The 22,031-nt window shown below is 47.5% G+C and overlaps 1 protein-coding gene across 1 annotated transcript in view; it reads left to right on the plus strand.

Annotated features, from left to right (window-relative positions):
• The window catches only part of PPIP5K2 (diphosphoinositol pentakisphosphate kinase 2), a 243,396-nt gene that overhangs the window by 153,866 nt on the left and 67,499 nt on the right, over positions 1–22,031 (plus strand). The window contains exons 13-20 of the mRNA XM_063964081.1: positions 2,454–2,539; positions 2,643–2,768; positions 11,821–11,942; positions 12,207–12,389; positions 16,881–17,022; positions 17,608–17,831; positions 18,426–18,553; positions 19,073–19,187. Coding sequence (XP_063820151.1) covers positions 2,454–2,539; positions 2,643–2,768; positions 11,821–11,942; positions 12,207–12,389; positions 16,881–17,022; positions 17,608–17,831; positions 18,426–18,553; positions 19,073–19,187 — 1,126 coding nt within the window. The remainder of the gene's footprint in view (positions 1–2,453; positions 2,540–2,642; positions 2,769–11,820; positions 11,943–12,206; positions 12,390–16,880; positions 17,023–17,607; positions 17,832–18,425; positions 18,554–19,072; positions 19,188–22,031) is intronic.

Below are 22,031 nucleotides of genomic sequence, written 5' to 3' on the forward strand. Positions count from 1 at the left end.
ATGAATCCGTGCAGTCTCGTGACGCGGCTAGATGCATCCGTTTGTGGCGAAAGGTGCCCATACAGCTGAAATAAATTGTAACAATCCTCCATTCTGGAGATGATTGCCACAATAAATTGCTGATGTATGGGCTCTCCTAGTGGTGATTCCGATCAAAAAATAATCTTAATTGCCAAATCATGATTTTTAACATATTTTTTTGTCCTTAATTTTTTAACTATTGACAGAAGTGGGTGGCAGGAAGTAGCACCGCCCATTATTAAATTCCAAATCGATTGAGTTGATGTATGGGCACCATCAAGATTTGAAGATGCAATCAAAATCTACAGATCACTGAAACAAACCTGTATTGGATTGTACAGGCATGAGATGGATTGTTAAAACAATAAATCTGGGGGGAAAAACCCAGGATCTGTAAAACAGTAAATTACAATTGCCAGTGCCATAACTAGTCATTTTAGCGCTGTGTGCAAGAAACCGCGTCTGCGCCCCACCCCCATATTCAAAACGGTGTCAGTGCGCGCCGTAAGCGCATGGCAAAAATATAGGGGCGTGGCTTCATAGGGAAGGGCAGTAAAATAATACCAATTCATATTACGCTGCACCGTAGTCTCCATTATTCAACTTAAACCGCACAATAGCCCCTATCACACATTACGCCAGGTACAGTGCCCTTTTACACATTACTGCAGCAGAGCCCACCTTTTTACACATTACAGCAGTGGAGCTCCCCTTTTTACATATTACAGCAGTAGAGCCCCCCTTTTTACACATTACAGCAGCAGAGCCCCCCTTTTTACACATTACAGCAGCAGAGCCCCCCCCCCTTTTTACACATTACAGCAGTAGTCTGGGGAGGGAGGGAGAGAGAGAGAGAGTGTGAAAGTGCATGTGCTATACTTATCGTTGACCAGCCAGCAGTCCTCTTGTCCTTCCCGTTCCTGCCCTAGCGCTGCGGCTCTTTGCAGTGCAGGGCACTGTAGGTGGGCTGGGGGCAGGCTGCTAGAGATGTCATCTCCCCAGAATACAGGGTAGCCGGGCAATGCACTGCAGATGAGCGGTGACGGGGGTGGTTGGCCAGGTGGTCCAGACCCCACAGTGTGGCAGCGGCGCGGCCAGGTGAGTGTCGCCAGTGGTCCTGCACCCACAGTGCCAGGCACCACTGGCTAACACCTAGTTATGGCCCCGGACGGTATATACATACAGTAAACTGGGCTATACAGAAGTAATGCTGCAGTGGCACTACCAGCTGACAAGGTATGTTGGGGGAAGGAAGGGGTAGACGCCACCACTGAATGCTGCATAGTGCATATACTGATCCCACCACCTCTGTACGGTATTTTGCATTGCAGACGCCACTGGGGGAATCTGTAAGTATGTCCCATGTGTGATCCAGCAGATGCGCCCACAGTGCAGATGCGCTGTGTGCATTGCACCGCTGGCCCACACCTAGTTAAGGCCCTGGCAATGGTGGAATATGGGCACCATAAGACACCTTTTCAGGCAAAAAGGATGCTTGGAGTACGCGGGGTCACATGGTACCTGGCGGCTTACTCGCAGCATGTGTCTTTGAGGCTAGGTGTATGGGGAAACATCTGTATATGAGGAAACATCTGTATATACCAGTATCAATGCCTTTTTGTGTGTGTATATGCATACATAATATAGATAAACCGTTCCTACACAGCTTTTATGGTGTCCACACACTGTGCGATTCTCTCATGCTATTTGATCTTTGTAGTTCTAATAGCATCGCGTCTCGTTCAAATTGCACAGTGTGTATTGTCTCTTGCGATGCGCGCTACCGTGTAGTCAATATCGCAAGGCAAAATAGTATGTGCAGGCAGGTATTTCTGAACTACATTGCATACATTACATATTATAGTGGGATCAGTATGAAATACCTACAATCAAAATCCCGACAACAATTGACCGACGGTCAAAATCCCGACATTTAAAATGTCGACAGGTCAAAAAGTCGACGAGTTTTTCATTGTTTTTTTTTGTGTAGGTCGACTTAGACACTGTATAAGTGTACCGCATCCTCTCGGATGGCTCGCTGCGCTCGCCATTCTTCGGGCACACTATTGTTTCCCCCTCCACATCCACTGGTAAAGTATGAACAAGTCGGTTTCAATTAAAAAATCATGAAAAACCCATGTCGACTTTTTGACCTGTCGACATTTGAAATTAATTGACCTTGTCGGGATTTTGACAGTCGGAAAATGGTTGTCTGTATTTTGACCGTCTGGATTTTCATTTGTAGGTAAATTGACCGCATCCCATTGTAGTGTAATCCAATTCGGGTTTAGTTCAAATAGCGTACCACTGAAGTACAAATCGCATAGCACACATAGTATAGCTCAAATCGCACCTAGCACGGATACCACCATATGTGGGCACCATTTCTTAATATTTTTCTTTTATTTATGTAACGATTGTACATATTTTAGGTATGGACATTTTTCTGGCATAAACCGTAAAGTACAGCTGACATATCTCCCACATGGATGCCCTAAGACATCTAGCGAAGAAGAAGGTACTGTATGATAGGCGAATGGATCCTGCGATGACTGCAGCAGACTGTCAGTATTGTGCGTAAAAAAACAAAAATCCCTCATGCACAAACTATTACTTTTCAGACTATCGGAGAGATGAGCCATCATTACTTTTGGTCCTAAAGTGGGGAGGTGAGCTGACCCCTGCAGGCCGGATTCAAGCAGAGGAGCTGGGAAGGGCATTCCGCTGCATGTATCCGGGAGGACAAGGTATTAGGAACAAATGTAATTATATAATAATTATTTTGGTTTTCTTTTCTAAGAAAAGCCTGGTGGCTCTGTAAGTGAGCCATTCTATGAAAATGAGTATGTGACCCTATGAAAAAAATCTGTAGCTATGGATCTTTAGTTTTCAACGGACAGTAGATCATTCAATTCTTGCTCTTTCCCCTAGGTTTTCGTAAACAACACAAGCTCTAGTAGAAGTTTCCTTTACAAAGCGGTGGTAGACTTTGCTTGTCCCATTACCTGCCAACTAAATTCTATGATATAGGGCAGAGGTTCCCAAACTATGTGCCGTGACTCCCTGGGGTGCCTCGGGACACTTGCAGGGGTGCCCTGGGTTGGTGGTCCAGGACCAATTCAAATTATTCATGGTCAATATAATAGGCAAAACCAGTGCTGGTGGCTGCCAGTCATAAAATATGTGGCCAAACAGAAGCAAATATTGTCCCTCACCACACAACTGACCCTAAGGATGACATATAAACGCAATCTACTTAATGTAATATTTCTTTCTAAATTTCTCAGTAAGAAATTTTTGGCCTAGGGGTTCCGTGAAAAAATTTCTGATATTCTAGGGCGCCGTGATTCAAAAAAGTTTGGAAACCACTGATATAGGGCTTGATTCAATCTGCGCAAATTGAATAGCGCTGGGAAGGAGCTCCCTGAGTAATTCAATTCAGTGCAATGTCATGCCAGACTATAGTATTTCTTCTCACACCCCTCCGGAGGTGCGAACAGAAATCTGGCAGAACTACTGGTGTGGCGGAAACAGCATCGTGCCAGGCTCTTAAGTTGGAGAATGACGGTTCTCGCGACTAAACACCATGTTTAAGGCTCAAGAAACGGCATTCTCCGACATAGCAGTGCTCTGAATTGAATAACTCTGGGAGCTTCTTCCCGGTGCTGTTCAGTTTGCTCTGAATTGATTTGATCCCGTTGTGTTGGTTATAATGAGGAGAAAAAATATCTTGAAAAAATTAAAAAAGCCTAGATAAACACTTTTAATGTTACAGCCAATTAGGAAAAAAACTTATTTGATTTGTTAAAACTTGTACAAATGTCCCATATGTGACATTGGAGTGGTCCCAGTGAAACAAATGTGGAAAAAGTATTAATCATGCACTCTGAACTTCATTATTATACATGATTCTAGTTGTGTGGTCATGTAAACACTGGACGGTTACAAAATGATATAGCAGTTCTTGTCTGTATTTGTCCTCACTTTGCAAATCCCTGTGTATCTGGAAATATCTCCTATATAATAGCCCTGTGACTCTGTGCCTGGACTTCTAACACTGGGCGTGACTAGGAGCTCTCATTGGGTTAGTGGCAGGTCTATCACACCCAGTCCACAGCTGATTGGGCGAGAAATGCCCTCCCACACAGGTTACATACAATGGAAGGCTCTGCCCTTTGCCTGCTGTGTTTTGACAGAGCAGGATTAGCAACGGGACTGATGGAGCTGCAGCTCCAGCCCCACACCCCAACATAGGCCCACTGCATCTGCAGCAACATACCCTCCAACACTTTACACATAAACATTGATAAAATTAAAAGGGGGCATGGCCACGCCCCTTTCCCTATACTTTCAATGGAAGCTTGGCGAGTCAAAAATCGGTACAGACCATAAAAAAAAAAGGGACTGTACCTGCCAAAAAGGTGCAGCTGGAGGGTATGCCACTGCATCTGCAGCAAGTCTCTGCGCTGTAGATAGGGAAACAATCCTTTTACTGCAGCGTCCTATGTCCTGCTGCCAGTCTGCCTGCCCCCTCTGCCATCAACAATCCCCACTCCCTAGCCGCAGCGCAGGTGGAACAAATGCTGCTGCGGCCGCCGGCATAGATGTGTGTGAAAGCGGCGCAGCGGAAGGCTTTCATAGCCCTCCCCGCGCCGCATACTCTCTGAGCCCCGGAGCCTCCTCTGCGCGTGATGTCACAGATGTGCCTCCCCACCACAGCCGCGCCCAGATCCCCAGAGGCCCTGACTCCGCAACACAGCACCTGGCCTGCCGGCCTGGAAGCCCCGGGATGGCTTATGTAACGGATAGAGTGGGTGATATCACGGATGGGTAATGTCTGGACCCTGAATCAATGTAAAAGGTGACAGTGCTGTGCAGTGCAGTGGGTGTGCAGTCATGGCCGGTGCTAGGGTGTTTTGCGCCCCCTGCAAACTATAAATTTGCACCCTCGCATACTTTACAAACGCATAGCGCACATAATACCCCCTGTAGTAGAGACACTTACACATGTAATGCCCCCTGTACCAGAGACGCTTACACATGTTACGCCCCCTGAACCAGTGACGCTTACACGTCACGCCCCCCCTACCAGTGACGCTTACACAAGTAACACCCCCTGTACCATTGACGCTTACTCACGTAACCCCCCTGTACCATTGACGCTTACACACGTAACTCCCCCTGTACCATTGACGCTTACACACGTAACGCCCCCCTGTACCAGTGACGCTTACACACGTAACGCCCTCTGTACCAGTGCCCGCTTAGACACGTAACACCCCCTGTACCAGTGCTGCTTACACACGTAACGCCCCCTGTACCAGTGCCGCTTACACACGTAACGCCCCCTGTACCAGTGCCGCTTACACACGTAACGCCCCCTGTACCAGTGCCGCTTACACACGTAACGCCCCCTGTACCAGTGCCGCTTACACACGTAACGCCCCCTGTACCAGTGCCGCTTACACACGTAACGCCCCCTGTACCAGTGCCGCTTACACACGTAACGCCCCCTGTACCAGTGCCGCTTACACACGTAACGCCCCCTGTACCAGTGCCGCTTACACACGTAACGCCCCCTGTACCAGTGCCGCTTACACACGTAACGCCCCCTGTACCAGTGCCGCTTACACACGTAACGCCCCCTGTACCAGTGCCGCTCTCACATGTAACGCCCCCTGTACCAGTGCCGCTCTCACATGTAACGCCCCCTGTAGCAGTGCCGCTTACACACGTAACGCCCCCTGTAGCAGTGCCGCTTACACACGTAACGCCCCCTGTAGCAGTGCCGCTTACACACGTAACGCCCCCTGTAGCAGTGCCGCTTACACACGTAACGCCCCCTGTAGCAGTGCCGCTTACACACGTAACGCCCCCTGTAGCAGTGCCGCTTACACACGTAACGCCCCCTGTACCAGTGCCGCTTACACACGTAACGCCCCCTGTAGCAGTGCTGCTCTCACATGTAACGCCCCCTGTAGCAGTGCTGCTTACACACGTAACGCCCCCTGTAGCAGTGCCGCTTACACACGTAACGCCCCCTGTAGCAGTGCCGCTTACACACGTAACGCCCCCTGTAGCAGTGCCGCTTACACACGTAACGCCCCCTGTAGCAGTGCCGCTTACACACGTAACGCCCCCTGTAGCAGTGCCGCTTACACACGTAACGCCCCCTGTAGCAGTGCCGCTTACACACGTAACGCCCCCTGTAGCAGTGCCGCTTACACACGTAACGCCCCCTGTAGCAGTGCCGCTTACACACGTAACGCCCCCTGTAGCAGTGCCGCTTACACACGTAACGCCCCCCTGTACCAGTGCCGCTTACACACGTAACGCCCTCTGTACCAGTGCCGCTTAGACACGTAACGCCCTCTGTACCAGTGCCGCTTAGACACGGAACGCCCCCTGTAGCAGTGCCGCTTAGACACGGAACGCCCCCTGTAGCAGTGCCGCTTAGACACGGAACGCCCCCTGTAGCAGTGCCGCTTAGACACGGAACGCCCCCTGTAGCAGTGCCGCTTACACACGTAACGCCCCCTGTAGCAGTGCCGCTTACACACGGAACGCCCCCTGTAGCAGTGCCGCTTACACACGTGACGCCCCCTGTAGCAGTGCCGCTTACACACGTGACGCCCCCTGTAGCAGTGCCGCTTACACACGTGACGCCCCCTGTAGCAGTGCCGCTTACACACGTGACGCCCCCTGTACCAGTGCCGCTTACACACGTGACGCCCCCTGTAGCAGTGCCGCTTACACACGTGACGCCCCCTGTAGCAGTGCCGCTTACACACGTGACGCCCCCTGTACCAGTGCCGCTTACACACGTGACGCCCCCTGTACCAGTGCCGCTTACACACGTGACGCCCCCTGTACCAGTGCCGCTTACACACGTGACGCCCCCTGTACCAGTGCCGCTTACACACGTGACGCCCCCTGTACCAGTGCCGCTTACACACGTGACGCCCCCTGTACCAGTGCCGCTTACACACGTGACGCCCCCTGTACCAGTGCCGCTTACACACGTGACGCCCCCTGTACCAGTGCCGCTTACACACGTGACGCCCCCTGTACCAGTGCCGCTTACACACGTGACGCCCCCTGTACCAGTGCCGCTTACACACGTGACGCCCCCTGTACCAGTGCCGCTTACACACGTGACGCCCCCTGTACCAGTGCCGCTTACACACGTGACGCCCCCTGTACCAGTGCCGCTTACACACGTGACGCCCCCTGTACCAGTGCCGCTTACACACGTGACGCCCCCTGTACCAGTGCCGCTTACACACGTGACGCCCCCTGTACCAGTGCCGCTTACACACGTGACGCCCCCTGTACCAGTGCCGCTTACACACGTGACGCCCCCTGTACCAGTGCCGCTTACACACGTGACGCCCCCTGTACCAGTGCCGCTTACACACGTGACGCCCCCTGTACCAGTGCCGCTTACACACGTGACGCCCCCTGTACCAGTGCCGCTTACACACGTGACGCCCCCTGTACCAGTGACGCTTACACACGTGACGCCCCCTGTACCAGTGACGCTTACACACGTGACGCCCCCTGTACCAGTGACGCTTACACACGTGACGCCCCCTGTACCAGTGACGCTTACACACGTGACGCCCCCTGTACCAGTGACGCTTACACACGTGACGCCCCCTGTACCAGTGACGCTTACACACGTGACGCCCCCTGTACCAGTGACGCTTACACACGTGACGCCCCCTGTACCAGTGACGCTTACACACGTGACGCCCCCTGTACCAGTGACGCTTACACACGTGACGCCCCCTGTACCAGTGACGCTTACACACGTGACGCCCCCTGTACCAGTGACGCTTACACACGTGACGCCCCCTGTACCAGTGACGCTTACACACGTGACGCCCCCTGTACCAGTGACGCTTACACACGTGACGCCCCCTGTACCAGTGACGCTTACACACGTGACGCCCCCTGTACCAGTGACGCTTACACACGTGACGCCCCCTGTACCAGTGACGCTTACACACGTGACGCCCCCTGTACCAGTGACGCTTACACACGTGACGCCCCCTGTACCAGTGACGCTTACACACGTGACGCCCCCTGTACCAGTGACGCTTACACACGTGACGCCCCCTGTACCAGTGACGCTTACACACGTGACGCCCCCTGTACCAGTGACGCTTACACACGTGACGCCCCCTGTACCAGTGACGCTTACACACGTGACGCCCCCTGTACCAGTGACGCTTACACACGTGACGCCCCCTGTACCAGTGACGCTTACACACGTGACGCCCCCTGTACCAGTGACGCTTACACACGTGACGCCCCCTGTACCAGTGACGCTTACACACGTGACGCCCCCTGTACCAGTGACGCTTACACACGTGACGCCCCCTGTACCAGTGACGCTTACACACGTGACGCCCCCTGTACCAGTGACGCTTACACACGTGACGCCCCCTGTACCAGTGACGCTTACACACGTGACGCCCCCTGTACCAGTGACGCTTACACACGTGACGCCCCCTGTACCAGTGACGCTTACACACGTGACGCCCCCTGTACCAGTGACGCTTACACACACACACACAGTCACACATATATACAGTATACACAGACACTGTATATACACACACACACACACACTCTCTTTCCAGACACTTACCTAATGAAATCTGGCTGGCCAAAGCTGTAGCAGCTCATCCTCCTGCTGCAGCAGCTCATCCTCCTGCTGCAGCAGCTCATCCTCCTGCTGCAGCATTGTCCTGTGTAGCTCCGCCCCTTATTCCCATCTAGCTCTGCCCCCTTTGGCTCCCGGCCGGCCACTGAATGTCACACAGGAGAGGGGAGGGGGAGAGGAGGATTTGTGCTGCCGGCGCCGAGGGGGAGAGGAGGTTTTGTGCTTCCGGCGCCGCTGCATGTGTGACAGCAGGCAGCAGCAGCAGCTCAGCACAGGGATGCAGAGCAGGGAGAACGCCTCTCCTTCCTGGTGCCTCCCTGCACTGCGTCCCTTTGCTGAGCGGCTAGCGCCAGGCCTGTGTGCAGTGTCACTGACACTGCACAGCACTCTCACCTTTTACATTGGTTCAGCGAGTCACTCTGTTCTACCAGCCAGTCACTATTGTTAGCACCAGTGTTCCAATGCTCCGCATTACAGAGAAGTAGACGCACTAAATAAACTACAGCTCCCAGCAGCCCATAGCCCCAAAGCGTTCCGGCCCTTAGGGCTGCTGGGAGCTGTAGTTTGAGTGCATCTTCTTCCTTGTAATGCGGCGCGTTGGGACACTGGTGCTAACAATAGTGACTGGCTGCTGTGCGAGTCTCCGGGAGAGCCACTGCCAAAGGGAGGACAGCAGCCTAGCTGCTTCCAGGAGGAGAAGCAGGAGAAGCATTGCTCTCCCCTCCCCCACTCACAGTACCTCCGGGGCCCATCCGCGGCACCCCCCCACACCCCCACCAGCGGTAGCTCAGTACCCCCTCCCCCACCCGCAGCAACCCCGCACCCGCCCCTCCTAACGCACCCGCCCCTCCCCCACCCGGGCACTCCTGCAACTGCTCCTCCCCCACCCTCAGTGGCTCCGGACCACCACCGCAACCGCCCCTCCTGCGGCACCCACGGATCCCATCCACGTCTTCCTCGCACCCCCCACTCCCCCAACCAAAGCACCTACTAGGTGATTCATCAGGCCCTGCGTGCACTGTTCACGCCGTTGCAAGGGGCTTCGACCCCTTAACCATTGCACGCCCTTTGTCCGTGCAATATTTAACCACTCACACAATTATGATTGGAGGTAATACTCCATATACTAAAAATTTTGCACGCCACAAGGTTGTGCAAGGGTTAAGGGGGCGTAGCCCCTTACGACGGTATGAAGAGCGCCTGTAGGGCGCGATGAATCTTCTAGTGAAAGTATATGTTTTCAGGGAAATATTTAAGCTTGCAGCCCATGTCACAGGTCCTTAAATATCTGTTAAGGTGCATACCCACGGTGAAATTTGGGCTAACCCCGATTCTCACTATGCGATAGGGACTAAGTCGGTATTGCAAGCATATATGACTGTGCTTTCGATACTGTCTTTGTCCGATTTTGGCGAAGTGTCAATTTTGACTCTTTTATGCGAGATACTCAAAATTGTCTTGCCTGCACAGTCTATTTTTGCTTGCGATGCAGATCCCGCGGGACAGCGCATAGACATCGCAAGCTGTGTACACACGGTGCAATATGTACTAACTTTCCTTACGATTTTTACTATATAGTCGAAATCGTAAGGAAAGTTAAGGGGTATACACACGATGCGATATGCACTTAAGTCGTATACGCACATAATTTTTGTGTTTTTCACAATACTGCCTATTTTTGTTTGTTTTCTGGGCAAAAAAACATCTGGACTAATAGGATACCCCTCTAAATATTTTGTCAGAATATAAACGAAATACCTCATATGTTCAATGGGGCTAATTCAGACTGGTTCACTGCAGCGATCGCAGTCGGAATTTTTTTGTGGCGTGCTCACGCTCAGCGGCCGCACTGCGCGTGCACACCCCGGGAGCCCATTGAGATGCTATGAGCATCTCTGGGCTGCGATAGCCTTAGCCTGATTGACAGGCGGTCGCGGGACGGGAGGGGGTGTGCGGGGCGTGGTCCGGACAATGGAGGCGTGTCCGGAACGTTGGGTCGGTGGGCCTTGGCCACTGCGCTGGCAGGGAGCTACTTGTCAGGTACAAAACCATCGCCGCCGTGCGATGCTTTTGTACTTATGCGGGGGTTGGGGGCAAACATGCGGGGCGGACTAGCCCTTTGCTGGGCGTCCCCGCACATGTCTGTGTGACTGATCGTAGATGTGCTAAATTTAGCACATCTACGATCAACTCTAAATTACCCCCAATATGCTAGATATATAAAGCTTTACAAAGTAAGAACAGGCACTGACAGGGACTGTCTCTTCGTGGTGACCCTTTAATGATGGTCACATGCCTCAGTCTGTGTCTTAATTTTTGGACCTAAGCTGTTGCTGAACAGGGCCCCATGGAGTTTAAGTAATTTGGTCCCTGCCCTTCTGATCAGTAACGCAGTTGTCTGTGTAATGGCAGGTAATGAGGTGATGTCATGATAACTTAACCAGGAATTGTCTTGTGTTGATCCCAATAGCAGGGTAATAATTATGTCCAGATTAGGGGGCTAATTCAGGTTGGATCACAAATTGCGATCGTCACACGCAGCCGCCGCGACAGGTAAAATGGTGCCGGGACTCCTGCGGACGCAGCTAAGCTGCGCTGGCAGCAGTCATCTGTAATTTCTGCTGACAAGCGATCGCAATTTCTGCTTGTCAAAGGGGGGGATGCGCCGGTCAGCATGATGGGCGGCCCCCAGCATGCGAGCATTACTGAATTACTGCATTACTGAATTCACCCCTAGATTTCCTCTGCCTTTAAAATGACTAGCTCCAGTGTTACCAGGATCTCAATCATTCTGGCAAGGGCTGGTGCACGTAATCATAAGGTGCTTGATATTCAGTATGACCATTTTTACATTGTGCTGGCAATACGCAATGCACACAGCAAGTGTACATCCCCACTCTTCTCACTAGTAAGCGCTAATATCCACCACACCAGGGTCATTGCAGCGGATGTTACCATTTATGAGTCCACACCACATGCACCTCACAATCTTGCATTCAGTAAGGAAATGCCTGTGCCCTATGACCCCTTATCTGTAGAATTTATTTGAAAGACCGTTTGCATAAAACCTGTGTGCTTTATACAATATCATGCACATATAGATGTATATTTTACATATTGCTTTCTAGGAGACTATGCTGGATTTCCAGGGTGTGGACTGCTTAGGTTACATAGTACTTATCGACATGACCTTAAAATCTATGCATCGGATGAAGGGAGAGTCCAGATGACGGCTGCAGCTTTTGCTAAAGTAATTTTTATTTTTATTTTACTCTCCCTCTGTCTTATATTTTTTTAAGTCAGATTTGCATTTTTCCTTTGATTTAAAAGAACGGTTCATAGATTTCTTTCTGCATTGTAAGCAGCTTGGACAGAATTAGATTCATGGTTTCTGCAGCTGATTGAAGAATACCTGATCTCAAGACATGCTGATATTGAGTATACAGTATGAGTATGAGACCCTCAAAATAGATTTTGCCGTTACTGTTTCTAATGCTTAGATTCTCATTTTTAGGGCTTGTTGGCACTGGAAGGGGAACTGACTCCTATCCTTGTTCAGATGGTGAAAAGTGCCAATATGAATGGCCTGCTGGACAGTGACAGCGACTCTTTCAGTAGCTGTCAGCATCGAGTAAAGGCCAGACTCCATGAGATACTTCAGAGGGACCGTGATTTTAGTGCTGACGACTTTGAGAAGGTAACAGTGAGAACTCGAAGAGGGAAAAAAAATATTTCTGTCTGTTTGATCCTGACTAGAGGCTACTGTACAAAACAGATCCCACTCTGGCGAAGCTGACTTTATAAATTAGTGCACTTAAGTTGCTATATATAGAATATGGTCTGATCAGAAGCTCTCTCTACAGTTTCCTGCCTGGCACAAATCAGGGTGCTGGAAACCATAAACTAGATATTCCTGACACCTCCAGGCAGCTTTTCCCCTTCAAATAATGAGGGGAAAGTGAAGACCTGTTGGGGGCTTAAGAGGCCATTTACTCACCTGAAAAGTAGTGCTCATCCCCTTAAATGCTCCCATTACATTTCTGTCTCATTTGTGATATTTTTTATGCACCTAGTCTACACTGAAAGCTCTCTTTCGACACATCTCTGACAGCCCAATGCATACATTTATACTAGGCAGGTCAATTATGGGCCCGGGATTGGCGGGATCCCTGGATTTTGTGCCAAAATTTCCAGGAATTTTGGAGGCCGCAATCCTAGAATTTCAGGATTAATCTGTGCATATGCGGTTAAATTATTTATGCTGGGCAGCACTGAGCACCTGTAGCACTAGGCTCAGATACTGCCCGGTTACCCACCTGTTCGGTACTACATCAGAGATCATGCTGCGCAGCTCCACGCCTGCCTGCCCCTTCAACCACACACGCCCACTTAAGAACTGCAGTTCCCATCTGAGCAGCCGCATGGCGTGGCGTCTGGAGTGTCAGTCCTGGAAATAGCGGTATTGACAGATTTTAAATTCCAAATCCCGGGATTGGCCTCCCTAATTTATATCCTCAGGTTCTGCCATCTAGTGCCCCAAAACCCATGTGCTTTCTAAATACAATTTTGTGTAATTGAACAAAAAAAGGAACCTCTGTGCTGCATTTTTACAATGTAATTTATAGGACTTAATGTGTAAATTTTGATGTGCATTAAAAGTACTTCTGTATTAATATGTATTTTATGATAGCGAACTTAGGCTGTGACATTACACCAAAGTTGTGCTATTTTTTTGTTGTGTTTTCTTTAAATCTGTTTTATTAAGTTTTATAAGAAACTTAAAGAACAATAGCCATCATAGAATAAAGCAACTGAGGTGATATAGTGTGGGAGGTTGTATATATCTCTACAGTCAGGAACTGTAACATCTTGCCCCATGATCAAACACTTTGTATCTGATAACCCGTTATCTCCCCAAAGAGGAACGCGGAAAGACGACTAAGCATTCCTCTTAAATTTCCTTTTCAGGGAAATACACGCATGATACACGTTACTCACTGACACATTTTAAAAGGTCTACAGGTGGAGCTAATTGTTTCACTTGAGATTCTGTGAGGAGACCTGCAAGACATGCACTGTGTGGGGTCCTGAGGACTGAGTTTGAGAACCTGTGGTCTAAAGCAATCATGGGTTTAGTCGTCCGCCAAATAAACCGTGACATCTTCTCCATTACCAGTGCAATATCACGTTTAGACAAACCTATCGGTAACATTTGCATCAGGTAAAATATCTTGGGAAAGACTATGCTGCAATCCATCAAAGGATAGAGAGAGGAAGGAGTAGCTAATTGTCTAACTGGCCTACCACCCTTGCCTAGCTGTCGAGATCCTGGCGCTCAGCATATCGGTGCCGGGATCCCAACCGCCGGAATGCCGGCAGCGGGGCGAGTGCAAAAGAGTCCCTTGCGGGCTCCCTGCTTTTGCCACGCTGCGGGCATGGTGGCGCATTATTCTCTCTCCAGGGGTATTGTGGACACCCCAAGAGAGAAAATAGTTGTCGGTATCACGGCGGTTGGGATGCCGGCGCCGCTATGCTGAGCGCCAGGATCCCGACAGCCGGGATATAGAGTGCCACCCTTTTCTAACATGGTTGAAATTTTAGCAATCCGTGGGAGAGTAATTTTCTGTGTATAATTTATAAAGGTCAGCAGGGATCCGAACACCTAGGTAAGAAATCTTGGTAGGGGCTACCCAGAAAGGTAGGGTAGAGACATTAATAATGTTAGGAGATAGGGAAAACCAGTATATAGAGCTTCAAACTTGGAGACACAATAATCTCAGGCATGAAGGTGGTTAGTTTAGACACCAAGGTGGGGGGGTATTCAATTGTTTGAAAAGTCAGTTGGGTGTCTGTTTTTTCCTGTCTATCAGATAGGGGAAAAAACAGACACCCAACCGACTTTTCAAACATTTGAATATCCCCCCAAGAATAACATGCAAAGAGAGGTATCTTAAGTTCAACATACCCTATTCTGATGCCCTGAATAGTATTTGAAGCCCTAAGAGTCATGGCCAGAAGTTCAAGAGCTACCACAAATAACAATGGGGAAAGAGGGCAGCCTTGCCTATTACCCTTTTGAATGGTTATAGGAGAAGACTAGGAACTATTACAAGAGACCAGAGTCTGAGTAGAGGATTATAATGATTTCATGACGTTGATGAGTGAGTCTGGGAAACCAAAATGTAGAAAAGTCTGAAACAAATGATTCTATTCCACTACATCGAAAGCCTTTTCAGCATTTAGGGAGAGAATTAGGCTAGGATTAGGGGAGGGAGCAGAAACAGAAGAATGTTAGGCCGAAATAACACGTCTGACATTAATGACTAAGTGGCGACCCCATATAAACCAGTATGGTCCACATGGATAATATTAGAGAGTAGTACTTTCATACGATCTTCAAGTATTTTAGTCAATATCTTATAATCCAAGTTCAGTATAAAATAGGGCGATAAAAACCATGGAGTGAAAGATCCCTACCTGTTTTTGGTAGAACTTTCTGAATAGCCGAGTTGAAATATGAAGGTAAGGAGGCAGGAAAAAATATAGAATTAAAAACTATAACCAAAGTATTTACCATCCTAGGCAACAAGATTTTATAGAAATCGCGACTAAAGCCATGCAGCCCGGGGCCTTGTCTGCCTTAAGATGTTTCACAGCCGCCTGAACCTCCTCAGTAGTGATCCGAGATACAAGTGATTGTGCCATCTCAGAATTCATAGTAGGGTAGTTTAGCGAATCCCAAAAACCAGAGGAGAGATTGGGGTCTATTGAAGCAGGAGAGTAAGAGCATGGGAGTCCTGAATATAAATCTGAATAAAAGGATCTCATCACCATGGCTATTACTGCATTAGACAAAGTCAAGGATCCCTGATGGGTTTTTCTAGAAATGGGTCACCATTTGTGGTCGGGAGCCATTTAGAAGATTAGTAAGAAGTTTCCTCGTTCTATTCCCAAACTTATGGAACGTATAATTAACTGTGAAAAGGTAGTGATCACCCTTACCTAGCATAACTTTGTCAACATGAATCTACACAGTGAGAGAATAGTACCTAGAGGATAAAGTTTGATTTATATTGTTGATTTATATTGTTGGAAGGCAGTAGTCAAGGCTGATTGGGGAGCCAAATATTGGGCCGCATACTTTTTGTTAGTGGCAGAGACAAATTATATATCTTCTCTAAGCACTGATCTAGCTGTCCTCCACAACAGTAGAGGATCTGACTCGATATGCTTAAGGTTGTTACTCCTAAATGCAGCCTCCAATCTTTTTCAAATTTAAGAGATACACATCCAGATTTATCAAGTCTTGGAGAGGGATCAATTTCATGGTGATAAAGTACCAACCAGTCAGCTCCTATCTGTCATTTTTCAAACACAGCTTGATATATCTGGGCATTAGATACTGTAGGTGAGAAGGAATTTTCCATAATCTAGGAGTCCCTGATTCATCTGGTGTATGTAAAGTTTCTGTGACCAAAGCATGGTCAGATAGGGAGATAGCTTCAATCTGTGAGACAAGGATGTTAGATAAAAGAACCAGTGAGACTAAAATCTAATCGATCCTAGTGAATGTGTGGTGAGCTGATGATAGACAGATGTATTCCCTATCTGTTGGATGCAGTGCTCTCCACGTGTCAACTGCTTGAATATTTTGTTTTATCCGAGGAATACCCAATTTAGGGAGATTGTGGGGGCAGGGGGATGTTTGGATCTATCTAATAGGTCTGAGAAATCCAAATTGAAATCTCTGCATAGTATTAGGAAATCAGATAATAGAGGCGATAACAAAGCGAACAATTTCCGAAAAAATATCTTGGAGCAGAGGTTCTCAAACGTGGTCCTCAAGGCACCCGGACTGTCCAGGTTTTAAGTTTATCCATGCTTGGCCACAGGTGACTTAATTAACACCTCAATCAATCTTATTTAACTATCCGTTTAGTAGTTAGATCTAGTCCTTCAGGATCAGACTGAAGAGAGAGTATTTCCAACAGAATGACATTTGATCAAAATGACACCACCCTTTTTTTGAATTGTAAGCGCTAGAGCCTAAAACCACCCATTTTTACATGCCTGGTTAAATGTGTTTCCTGAAGAAACGCCAGATCAGTGTTATATTTATTAGACACTGTAAAATGGTAGTCTTGTTAGTGCTGTAATTACAATCCTGTTGTTGTTCTATCTTCCGTAGCTCACTCCCACTGGAAGCATTTCTCAGATTAAATCCATGCAGATCATAAAGAATCCAGTTAAGACTTGTGACATAGTCTACTTCCTCATTCAAAGCCTGACGTCCCAAATCCGAAAGAGAATGGAGGAGCCAAAATGTGCGGGTATTGTAATTTAACAATGGCTCTAATACATCCATATGTTTGATATCAAATTAATGGGGTATATTTATCATTGGTGGTCGTTGGACCATGAGAAGTATCCTTCCTTATCACACCCAAAGCCCTGCTGGGATAACATATGGCTTGGCTGTAAACTCATGATTATCATCCCTTTACTGTAGATTGGAAACTCTGATGGCCCCAGGTAAAAAAATTGTCATCACAGACAGGGAAAAGCTTACAGAAGCTACTGGTAGGGAAGGATCAGAAGATTCATCTCCAGGACACAGCAGCGAATACCATCTGAAGATGGAGTTACCTAAATTTAGATAGAGCACTGTTTGATAATGGGGACTCTGATGTGCGGCCTAACTCAGCAGAGATGCCATTTCTCCTGTATTCAGCCTTTGTTCATTTACAGGGATACTTAAGCCATGCTGTTTCCTTTTTGCCCTATAGCTGGATTATACGCATCAGTCTTTATAATGGTTTATATCCTCCTACTTTGCAAGCGTTTGTTAATTTGTGCCTGTAGCATTTATATTGGAACCAAAATACTTCTATGTATTGAATATTTCCCATGTGCAGATATTCATCTTTACCACAGCGAGACCTTGGAGTTGATGCTACGTAGGTGGTCCAAACTGGAAAAGGATTTCAAAACAAAGAATGGCAGATATGACATCAGCAAAATTCCTGATATTTATGACTGCATTAAGTATGATGTGCAACATAATTACTCCCTGAAACTGGAGAACACAATGGAACTGTACAGGCTTTCCAAGGCACTAGCTGACATTGTTATTCCTCAGGTAACTTTGTTCAGCTGCTTCATCTGTGTTAATATGAATCTATTCTGTGGGAATGGTAAACTATTTCCTACCGTTATAGATTTCAAGGACACTCTCCCTTTATTTTCTTTGTATCATGGGCACTTGGCAGGGAAGCTTTGGCTGAAAGTGGATGGGGAGCCGTAGCGAAGATACTGTTATTGTGGGAAGCCTCTCAAGCAGAGTCTCCAGTTGTCCTCAGAGGGCGTGCTGTAATGATTATAGGAAAAATCAGCTTATTTGATAGTGTATGTATATGTATGTGTGTCTTTTTTTTTTTTATATATACACTTATTACATTTGTCTCTGTCCAAAACAAATCTACAGAAATATATAGATTACTTTTACAGAAAGGGAGCTATAGAGCTGATGAGACAACTCATAGGTGGTAATTTCTGAAATGTCAATTAGAATGAACTGTTTCATCCATTGTAGTTTTGTAAATGGTTTTAGAACAGTCCATTGTGAATCCTAGTCAGTTAAGTATTAGGTTTTATTTTTTGCATTTTAAGAATTCTGTGTGTTTTAGTTTTGTCTTTTAGTTTTCTTAATAGCGGTCATTCAATTTTGTTTTAGGAATACGGAATATCCAAAGCTGAAAAACTAGAGATTGCCAAAGGTTACTGCACTCCTCTTGTTCGAAAGATTCGTTCTGATCTACAGAGGACTCAAGATGACGACACTGTGAATAAACTTCACCCGCTGTAAGAAGTTGTAATAATTGATTTTTGTGTATCTGTCAGGTATTACACAAATGGGTTCCACAATTATCGTAAATTCAATATAGTTGGTAATAATTCTGTTACTTGTATTTTGTGTCAGATGCCGATGTTTAATTGGACCTTTACAATTTTGTTCTGCGACGCAATATGAGAAAGCATGGTGCTTTTTGGTTACATTGTGTTGCTGTAATGTCAGGTTTGCTATTCAGCCTTAAATAAGCATCAATATGTGACAGTGTGGGCCTTTCAGAATGTTTTCTTTTATTTGACTCCTTGAACTCAAGGTGTTGTGAGTATTAGAAAACACAGACTTAATACTGATATTGCCAGTGGGGTCTTAGACCTGCGCTCAATCTCTAAACTCCACGTGTCCAACATTCCGGTTATACAGAATATGTCTAATTTCATGAGATTGCAGATATTTAGAGTTCTGGTCATGTGTACCAGCTACTATGTGAACATAATGTGAGTGTGTAAAAATGTACATTTCCAATATTCTAGCTATTCCCGGGGAGTGATGTCTCCAGAACGACATGTGCGCACACGTTTGTACTTTACCAGTGAAAGTCATGTACACTCGCTGCTGTCCATCCTTCGGTTCGGGGCACTGTGTGATGTAAGTAGGAACACTCTCTTTGCACAAAATGTTTCTGTATTCAGTATGATTTCTGGAATTTGAATGATATGATCACAACCTGTTAGGAATAGTCTGTAAGGGCCTGTTAAAGCAGAACTGATGCCAAGGATATGTTTTTTTTCATACTGTTATTGTACAGAGTAACAGGTCAACTATTCTTGTGCATCAGTACTGCTTTAATTAATGATAAATCATTTCCAGGTTGCTCGTTGTGCCAGAGTTCACTCATTCACTCAACCAGTGTCCAATACTTAAAGAATAAATGTATTTTTGTCTTTTTTTCTTCTTCAGAGTCCATGGTCTCCACAGGGTTAACGCTGGGGTATGGATGGTGGAGACCAGGAACCAACAGCAATGCTTGTTAGCCTCCCAGGATGCACTGGGCTCCTCTGCCGTCATGCTCCGCCCACATGCTCATGCACTTCAGTTTGTGTTTGGTGCCAGCAGGAGCTGGTCACCGCTAAATAGCGGGGCTGTGTTAAGCAACCCAAGCTTTTTATTTTTTTACTTTTACATTTTCACTTTTTTAGCATGCTGCGCTTGGCAGCTCCAGCAGCCCCACCAGAGCCCGGAACACCACGAGTGGATATGTGATTTCGGTGGGACCCCTGGCTACCTTCACTAGCAGAATGCACAAGAGGCACCCACAAGGTACTGCATTGGACACATTGGGGGACAGGTAAGGCAGGTTCCCACTTGCGGGACCCGCGTTTCTCGCAGTCGTATGCTGCAGGTCCTGGGAGATGGACCAGCAGCGCTGACGTGGGTCCCAGCCATTAAGAACCTGCGGACAGACTAGACCACCATGGCATTATGTATTCTAGTGCCGGGGACATTCAGGTAAGCCAGGATTACTGGTGGTGGATGTCAGCAAGAGGGAGTTCAGTGCTTCCCCAGCAGCCCTCCGCCAGTCCACTGTGGTCTTCCTGTCCTGGGCTACTCCTCCCTCATCCTCCTTCCTCTCTGAGACGCTGGACAGCCATTACAGAGCTCTGCAGGTCTCCGGGAACGCTGGGCTGAGTCTCCGTGTATACCTCTCCTTGCAGTCAGGTTGTACAAAGCACTGCATCCTACGAGCCTTCTCCACATGGCTGAGTAGTTGATATCAGTGCCAATTGCAGTTAAATTGTATTTCTGCATTGTGTGACTTATGCTAGTGCTGCTATCTGTAATTCTCTCACTCCCTCTGTACATTTTATTGCTTTCCCTCTACTTTCTTATTACAAAGTGACCTTGGTATACTGTTGTGTATAGGGTTTACTCCTCCACACGTTACAGTCAATTTGTGCCGGCTCATTGTCACATACTATTTCAGTTACACGCTGCACATTACCATATTGTGTGTGTACATTCCCTTGCAGTTATGTCTAACAAAAGCAAGGCAAAACAGACTGGGGCACCTACTCTGGTAGCTTGTAGAACCTGTAACACAGAGGATTTAATTCAGGATTTATTACAGGATGGTCAGTGCACTGCTTGTTTTGTACCTCCGGGCACATCAGCTCCCCCAGCTCCAGTAAAAAAGCCCCTATGCGCTTCTTTCTCTTAACTTGCTGGCTAAAATATCTGACTATATTGCTACCCCACCTGCAGTCCCCCCTTATGGGTCTCCCACAGACATTCCAGCCACCCGTGGCTTTTCCTATGGGTCTCCCACAGACATTACAGCCTGTTTATCAGCCCATAATAGCCCAACCCATCCCTCCTCCCTGGTTGGACTTATTCATTAACTCTATACAGAGTCTGGCTTCTTCCTCGTCTACATTTCAGAACATATTACAAGGCCAGGTCACACTACCTATACCTACTGCCACTAAGCGTACTGTGCCATCCTCACAGTCTACTCCACTCTTAGATTCTGAGGAATCTTCTCCTGCAACAGATCAGGCAGAGATCTCTGATGCAGACGCCCCCCCCCTCAAGGGATGAAGATGTACAGTCTAAATTTTAGTGTGGCTACTTTAGTCAGGGCGCTTAAATTCTTACTATGTCCCGAAGATCCTGAACCAGCCACAAAATCTAAAGATCCTCTGTGCAAACGACAGAAGGTAGTAGTAGCTGAGTTTCCACACTCTGATCACTTCTCAGAAGCCAGGAATGAGGCCTGGAAAACTCCTACTATGAAGTTTACAATTCACAAAAGGCTGAGCTCCTTTTACTCGTTACCCATATCTGACATGATAAATAGGAAACTCCACCTACTGAGGATGCGCATGTGACACATTTAATTAAAAGTTCCATTCTTCCAATCCCTACTGCATCTTCCCTTAAGGACCTTCTGGATAGACAATTGGATGTGTGTCTTAAATCTTTATAATCCCTTACAGGGGCCACAACTAGACCTGCTTGAACACCGTTTCACGTCTGATCCTACCACGGAACAGGTGTCCCTAATTGCCAACATCAGAGATGCGGCCTATTACAGTGATAAAGCTGCTCTGGATACTGTTCTGTTATCCTCTAAGGCAGTGTTTTTCAACCACTGTGCCGTGGCACACTAGTGTGCCCTGAGCAGTCTCCAGGTGTGCCACCATAGAATCACAGCCAGGCCCGTCAGTGTTTTGCCGCTACTGAGGCCCTGGAACAATCCATACTGGTGGGTTTAGTTGTTGTAGAGCCAGTTCTAATTTTGGGCCCGGGCAGTGTTGGGCTCTTCTGGCTTTCTCATGTGTGGCTCAGGCGTTACCTATGAATAAGCTGCGACATGACATCCTAGGACACGCAACTGCACCATGCATCACCATTATATTTGAGTGTGCCTTGGCAATATTTAAATCTTGTTCAGTGTGCCGCAAGTTGTAAAAGGTTGAAAATCTCTGCTCT

Source organism: Pseudophryne corroboree, chromosome 1 (genome assembly GCF_028390025.1).
Source record: "Pseudophryne corroboree isolate aPseCor3 chromosome 1, aPseCor3.hap2, whole genome shotgun sequence".
Classification (NCBI taxonomy): Eukaryota; Metazoa; Chordata; class Amphibia; order Anura; family Myobatrachidae; genus Pseudophryne; species Pseudophryne corroboree.